This window comes from Salvia miltiorrhiza, chromosome 4, assembly GCF_028751815.1.
Source record: "Salvia miltiorrhiza cultivar Shanhuang (shh) chromosome 4, IMPLAD_Smil_shh, whole genome shotgun sequence".
NCBI lineage: Eukaryota > Viridiplantae > Streptophyta > Magnoliopsida > Lamiales > Lamiaceae > Salvia > Salvia miltiorrhiza.
Window position 1 is genome coordinate 23,828,467 of NC_080390.1, and position 7,865 is coordinate 23,836,331.

The window sequence follows — 7,865 nt, forward strand, 5'->3', positions numbered from 1 at the left end:
AGAGCGAATACAGTGGGCAGGTTGGCAGAGCGCAACCGGGCTGGCTGGTCAGCGATGGCAGCGCTGGCATGGTTCGGGTAGCTGCGCGGGGCGGGGTGCTGGCCGTTGGCGGGTGGGCTGGGCGGGGCTGGGCTTGGTGGCAGCGCTGGCGGGTGGCAGCGCTGCCGGGGGTGTGGCTGGGCGGTCTTTGCGGGCTGGCAGCGCTGGTGTGGTTGGGCGGGCTTGGCGGGCTGGCAGCGCTGGCGGGTGGCAGCGCTGACGGGGTGTGGCTGGGCGGTGTTGGGTGGCAGCGCTGACACGAGGCGTGGCTGGGCGGGGTGGACGGGCTGGCAGCGCGGCAGCGCTGGCGGACTGGCATGCCACTGAGGCGTGCGGCGTTGACGGGTGTGTGGCTGGGCAGGCTGGATGGCAGCGCTGACACGACGCCCGTGACGGGTGGCGGTGCTGGCAACGCTGACGGAGGCGTGGCTGGGCGGGGTGGACGGGCTGGCAGCGCGGCAGCGCTGGCGGACTGGCATGCCACCGAGGCGTGCGGCGTTGACGGGTGCGTGGCTGGCGGGGTGTGGCTGTCGGTGCTGGCAGCGCTGACGGGGTGGGCTGCGGTTCGGGGTGGCAGCGCTGGCGGGTGGCAGCGCTGCCGGGGGCGGGCTGGTGTTGGCGGGTGGTTATTTTTTTTTTATTTATTTTTTTTTTTTTGGTGACTTTTCCTTCTTTTGCTAGCCTGCTCCATTCGACGTTTGGCCATCGCTGACTCTTTTAACTTCAATCGTTGACGTAATTTCCTAGCTAAAGCTGCGTTGGCCCTTTTTTTTTTTATATACGAATTTTTTCAATTTTTTTTTTTTTTTTTTTTATATTAGCGTTGGCTCCCTTCTTCCCTTTGTCGGCGTTAGCAACCAAAACTGAAGAAAGACTCAAAACAATCAACGAAAACAAAGAAAGCAAAAGAAAAATAAAAATTAAAAACAAACCAAAGGTGGGTTGCCTCCCACTAAGCGCTAGAGTTAAAGTCTCCAGCCCGACTTCAGAGTTGAACTTCAGCTAGGGTTGTGCAGAGCTTGAGACTCCACCTCCATAGGCGAGCTCTGGTGCTCGTAGTACGGCTTCACTCGATGGCCATTCACTCGGAAACTCTCCTTTGTGTGCTCGTTCAACAGCTCTACCGCACCATGCTCGAACACCTCTTTGAGTAAAAATGGACCGCTCCATCTGGATTTCAGCTTTCCCGGAAATAACTTAAGTCGAGAATTGAATAAGAGCACCTTCATTCCAGGGCAAAGCTTCTTGTGGCAAATGCGGCGATCGTGGAGTCGCTTCACTTTGTCCTTGTAAATTCTCGCATTCTCATACGCCTCATTGCGTAGCTCATCTAGCTCCTCCATTTGTAGCGTGCGCTGCTTCACAGCAGAGTCCAAGTCATAGTTAGCAGCCTTGATCGCCCAATAAGCTTTATGCTCAATTTCCACCGGCAGATGGCAGGCCTTGCCATAGACGAGACGGTACGGACTCATCCCAAGCACGCCCTTGAAGGCAGTTCTGTACGCCCAAAGAGCATCATTCAACTTTGCGGACCAGTCCTTGCGCGAGGGTTGAACTGTTTTCTCCAAAATTCCCTTGATTTGCCGATTGCTCGTCTCGGCTTGGCCAGAGGTCTGCGGGTGATAAGGTGTTGCTACCTTGTGCGTGATTCCATTCTTCTTCATGAGCTTTGCAAACAACTTGTTGCAGAAGTGCTTGCCTCCATCGCTAATGATGGCTCTAGGAAATCCGAATCTAGAAAGAATGTTCTCTTGCACAAACTTAAGTACCACATTAGCATCACATGTTCTCGTGGGAATAGCCTCAACCCACTTGGACACGTAATCTACAGCAAGTAAAATATATTGAAACCCATGCGAAGTAGGAAATGGCCCCATGAAATCAATGCCCCACACATCGAAAATTTCAACAATTAATATGCTTTGGAGAGGCATCTCATTCCTGCGGCCGATATTTCCTACTCTCTGGCACCTATCGCATGCAAGAGTGAAAATGTGTGCATCTTTGAAAATGGAAGGCCAAAACAAACCTGATTGAAGAATTTTATGTGCTGTTTTCTGCCCCCCAAAGTGTCCACCACAATGATCTTCATGGCACATCTTCAACACTTGTTGTTGCTCCTCTGTCGGCACACACCGTCTAATGACAACATCCTTTCCAAGCTTGAAGAGGTGAGGAATCTCCCAATAGTAGTGCCTGCACTGAGCTAAAAATCTCTTTCTCTCCTGCGATGTCAGCTCAGGTCGTAGAATACCACAAACTAAGTAATTGACAATATCGGCATACCAGGGCTCGGCGCTCGCAGGGCTGGACTGAGCGGCGCTGAGTTCGGCAGTGCTGGGCTGGACAGCGCTGAGCTGATCATCACTGATTTCGGCAATGCTCGCAGGGATGAATTGAGCCGCGTTGGGCTGGGCAGCGCTGCATTCGGTGGAGCTGGGTTCGGTAGATCTGGACTCTGCAGCGCTGCACTTGTCAAAGGTTAATGCATATGTTTGCTCAAAAGGAAAAGATTCAGGGATGCAATTAAGATTCGACTCTATCCGATGATTATCCAAGCGTGAAAGGTGGTCAGCTACATGGTTCTCGCTCCCTTTCCTATCCCTGATCTCTACATCAAATTCTTGCAACAGTAAGACCCAACGGATCAGACGAGCTTTAGCTTGAGGTTTAGTCATCAAATATCGCAGCGCAGCATGGTCACTATGAACAATAACCTTAGACCCAATGATGTAGGCACGAAATTTATCTAAGGCAAAGACCACAGCAAGCATCTCTTTTTCAGTAGTGGTGTAATTTACTTGTGCACTGTTCAGAGTTAAACTAGCATAGTAAATTACACGTAACATCTTATCCACACGCTGACCTAGCACAGCTCCTACAGCAGAGTTAGACGCATCACACATAATTTCAAAGGGCAATGACCAATCAGGCGCAATCACCACCGGGGCAGAGCTCAACTTTAATTTTAATGTTTCAAAGGAATTCATGCAAGAGTCATCAAAATTAAAGGGAATGTCCTGAGCTAGCAGTTTGCATAGAGGTTGGCTAATTTTAGAGAAATCTTTAATGAAACGTCGGTAAAAACCGGCGTGACCTAAGAAACTCCTAATTCCTTTAACATCAATAGGGGGTGGCAACTTTTGGATTACCTCCACTTTAGCTCTGTCGACCTCGAGTCCATGCTTAGACACCACATGACCCAAGACAATACCACGTGTAACCATGAAATGACTCTTTTCCCAACTCAAGGTTAGGCCACTTTCAATGCACCTTTGCAACACTACATCAATCTTCGTCAAACAATCATGAAAGGACTGCCCAAAAACCGAAAAATCATCCATAAAAACCTCCACGAATTTACCAATCATTTCAGAGAATATGGACATCATGCATCGTTGAAATGTCCCGGGTGCATTGCATAACCCGAACGGCATCCTCTTCCATGCAAACGTCCCAAAAGGAGTGGTGAAGGCAGTCTTGAGTTGATCTTCCGGGGCGATCGCGATCTGGTAATATCCTGACAAACCATCAAGAAAACAATAAAAATCATGCCCAGCTAAACGATCTAACATTTGATCAACAAAAGGGAGAGGAAAGTGATCCTTCTTGGTGACGGCATTGAGTTTCCTATAGTCAACACACATCCGCCACCCCGTCGTAGGACGCGTCGGTACCAACTCCATCTTGTCATTGCGCACAACCGTCATTCCTCCTTTCTTTGGCACGACATGCACGGGACTCACCCACTCACTATCAGCGACAGAGTAGATGATCCCTTCGGCCAGCAACTTAAGGATTTCCTTGCGCACGACATCCATCAGAATAGGATTCAATCGTCGCTGAGCGTCTCGCTTGGGTGCTGCTCCCTCCTCTAGGTTAATTTTGTGCATGCATGTGGCTGGACTTATGCCACGAATGTCTGCCAGGCTCCATCCCAAAGCTGCCTTGTTTCTCTTCAATACCTTGAGCAACGCTGCCTCTTGCTCCCAAGTCAGCGTGGAAGATATGATCACTGGCTTCTCCTCACCTGCTTCTAAAAATACATATTTGAGATTGGTAGGGAGTTCCTTTAGTTCCAGCGCTGACCTCTTGGTTTCCATCTGTTCATCAAAGGGCAGCTCGGTATGGCTGAAGGGTGCTGAGCTCGGCAGAGTTGACTGTAGCAGCGCGGGAATCGGCAGAGCTGGCTGCGGCAGCGCTGACTCTTCAGGCAGCGCTGATTCTTCAGCTTCCTTAGCTAATTCCTCCATGTCGGCCGATCCAGCAAAAGCTTCCATATACTCCTGTTCCTGAATAAATACCTTCTCAACCAAGCCATTAATAGCATCTATATATGAACATTCACTTATGAAATTCGTAGAAGGCATTGCACGATTTTCATGCACCGAAAAAGACACCGACTCCCCTAACACCGTCATTTTAATAGTTCCATGTTTAACATCAATCAAAGTGTTAGTGGTTGCCATAAAGGGTCTTCCTAATAGTAGAGTGTGGTCTCTACCATTCTCATGCACATCCCCAATCTCAAGCACTACGAAATCAACAGGCACAATCAAACCCCCGACTCTAACCAGAATATCCTCTACTATCCCACGGGGGTACCTAACAGACCTATCAGCTAGTTGTAGACACATGCGAGTGGATTTCAAATTACCTAACTCTAATTGTTGAAAAATAGAGTAAGGCATCAAATTAATTCCCGCTCCCAGATCTAACATACCCGTGGCCTTCTTACCATTTCCCAAAGCAATATTAATCACAAAGCTACCTGGATCGCGCTGCTTTGGTGGTAAAGATTGCTGCATGATTGAGGTCGCTACTTCCGAGACTAAAATTTTCTCATTGTCCCCGAACTTTCGCTTGTTGGAAACCAACTCCTTGAAAAACTTCACATACGCCGGTACTTTTTTGATCACATCAAGGAGAGGAAGATTCACGTTCACCTTGGCAAGCATGTTGTAGAAGTCGGCGAACTGTTTATCCAGCTTTTCATTCTTCAATCTGCTAGGAAAAGGGATCGGAGGTCGATAGGGTGTGGTAGACTTATGAAGTTTATTCTCCTTTTCTTCCTCCATCTCTCCATCTTTTTGTTGATCTGCCTTCTCTCCATTGGTAGGGCTGGTCAGAGCTGAATTATGCAGAGCTGGACTTGGCAGCGCTGACATTGGCGGAGCTGGATCCGGCAGCGCTGACTGCAGTAGCACTGACTTTGACTTTGAGAGATTCTGTAATGCTGAGTTCGTCAGGGATGATCTTGGCAGCGCTGGCACTTCCACTTTGTTATCCACCATCTTACCATTACGAAGAACAGTTACAGCTAGAGCTTGATGCGGCTGAGCAGGTTGGCCATGAAACTTTCCGGGCTGCTGTTGTTGTTGGATTTGATTCAAAGTACCGGAAAGTTGACCGACAGTTGTTTCAAGCCTTTTTATGGTAGATGCTTGGGACTCCATATTCTGCTTAGTCATCTCCATATTTTGCTTACTAATCTCCATGAAAGCTTGCAAGGTATCCTCTAGGGATGTTTTCTGTGGTGGCATGGGCTGTGCACTCTGCTGCAGGGCTGATTGTTGGTGTTGGTATTGCGGTCTATATGGTTGAGAGGAGCTTTGCTGCGGGGGGAAATATTGTGGTTGCTGTTGGTAGCCCATTTGGGGTGGTCGACGGTATTGATTCCCCCCAAAATTTTGATTTCCCCATCCAGCATTAGGTTGACTTCTCCATCCTCCATTGACATTCTGTTGCCCTTGATTCATGTTCTGCCCATATGGTCTACTTAGCCCTTGATTATAGCTTTGAAATCCTTGTGCCGCATAGACCTCGGCTTGTCCTTCCGGAGTAAACTCTCCCATTCTATGGCACTCATTAGCTCCGTGGCTGAAATCTCCACAAATACCACAAGGCTCCATATTCTGCATAGCTGGGTTCGGCAGAGCTGACATCGGCAGAGCTGACATCGGCAGTTCTGTATTCTGCAGAGCTGGTGTCGGCAGCACTGCATTCTGCAGAGCTGAATTCTGCACCGGAACGGAAGGTGTATCCATCTTGCCCATCTTCAGTTGTTGTACGTCCCGCATGATTGAAGCCAATTGTTGTTGTATTTCAAATTGATTCGTCACTGCGCTGGCTTCAACTCTTCTTCCACGGACGGATTTTTGTTGGGAGCTCTCAGCTAAAGTTTTAAAAATCCCTTTTAACTCAGTTGCTGTCTTCCGAGCTATGTTACCTCCTGCCGTGCTATCCACCATAAATTGGGCAGTTTGCACTAACCCATCGTAAAAGAACTGCATCAACATAACATTAGTGAATTGATGTTGAGGGCATTGACGGAGGAGTTCTTCATATCTCTCCCAAGCTTCATGCAAAGGCTCGTCCGCTCCTTGGGTGAACTCCATTATTTTTGTTCTCAACTCCTGTGTCTTATGGCTTGGGTAGTATTTCAGCATGAATTTTTCACAAGCATCTCCCCACGTAGTGATTGAGTTGGGTGGCAGAGATAGCATCCACGTCCTCGCCCGGTCTTTAAGTGCATAGGGGAAGCACTTGAGCTTGAGTTGGTCCTCCGTGAGACTAAGCAAAGGAATTGTTTGCACTTGGGTGCAAAAATCCCGGATGAATTGCAGAGCATCCTCGCTTGGCATCCCGTGGAACACCGGCAGTAAACTCGAGTCATTTGGTTTGAGATTGTAGTTTCTCACAGCAGTGGGGAGCACGATTGCCGACGTGTTGGTATCTCCAATCACAGGTCTGGTGAAGTCTCCCATGTATTCCTTGTTCTGGGCCATCTCCTTCTTCTCCTCGTTTAAATTCTGCTCAACTTTGTCCTGTTCAGAGCTGGTTTCTTCCTTGGTGGTTTTCTGCTCAGTGCGGAAGTTGGCAGGGCTGGCTTGGTCTGTGCTGAAATTGGCAGTGCGAACTTCTGCACCGCTGCCAGCGTTGACTTCGGCAGGGCTGGCAGCGTTGACTTCGGCAGAGCTGGCAGCGTTGACTTCGGCAGCGAAGAACTTGAAGGCAGGGCTGGCCTCTTCCTCCTTGAAGGCAGGGCTGGCAGCGTTGACTTCGGCAGAGCTGGCAGCGTTGACTTCGGCAGCGAAGAACTTGAAGGCAGGGCTGGCCTCTTCCTCCTTGAAGGCAGGGCTGGCAGCGTTGACTTCGGCAGAGCTGGCAGCGTTGACTTCGGCAGCGAAGAACTTGAAGGCAGGGCTGGCCTCTTTCTCCTTTGTCTCTACGGTATGCTCTGAAATTTCAGGTTCAGATTCAGAGCCAGAGTAGAAATCGTCAGTTGGAGACACCAATTTGCCTTTAAGACTACGGCGTCCCTGCATGCATAACACTGAACAAACAGATTACGCGTACCGAGTGGAAGAAACGTAAAATCAAAACCGAGAAAAACTGGAAATTAAATAAAGCAAGTAAAAACGACACAACTAAAACGCCCAAAACTTTCCCCGGCAACGGCGCCAAAATTTGACTCAACCTAGAACACCTCTAGTTTGACTTGCAATAGAACAAGGACATTCTAGTGATGGTAAGTTGACCCAGTGTCATCTCTCAAGGAAAGTCTTAAAGGGCTTCTAGCAGTATCGTGGGAAAAGTAATAAAAGAAAGCAGTAAAGAGTTTGATTATTAATCTAGAACTGAAACTTAAAACTGAATTAAAACCAAATTGTAAAATTACTAGGCGAATTAAATTATTAACCCTAGGCAGAATTAAAACAACTTAAATAAAATCTAACTTAAGAAATTAAGTACTTGTAAATTAAAAATAAAACTAATCTAGGCATGAAACTAAAGTGCATAATTTAAATTGCATAATTAAAAAG

General features: G+C 48.2%; 1 protein-coding gene across 1 annotated transcript; it reads left to right on the forward strand.

Annotated features, from left to right (window-relative positions):
* The first annotated feature begins 356 nt into the window (after positions 1–356).
* Positions 357–2,525, forward strand: LOC131023174 (uncharacterized). Its single transcript, XM_057952719.1, has 2 exons — positions 357–651; positions 2,329–2,525. Exons 1-2 carry the CDS (start codon positions 357–359, stop codon positions 2,523–2,525), a joined length of 492 nt encoding a protein of 163 aa, XP_057808702.1.
* The last annotated feature ends 5,340 nt before the right edge of the window (positions 2,526–7,865 follow it).

Excerpts from the sequence above, each read along its gene's own strand:
- LOC131023174 (XM_057952719.1), top strand. The coding sequence starts at position 357 with ATGCCACTGAGGCGTGCGGCGTTGACGGGTGTGTGGCTGGGCAGGCTG. Across the intron at positions 652-2,328 it reads GCGCTGCCGGGGGCGGGCTG|GGCTCGGCGCTCGCAGGGCT; the intron begins GTGTTGGCGGGT and ends TCGGCATACCAG.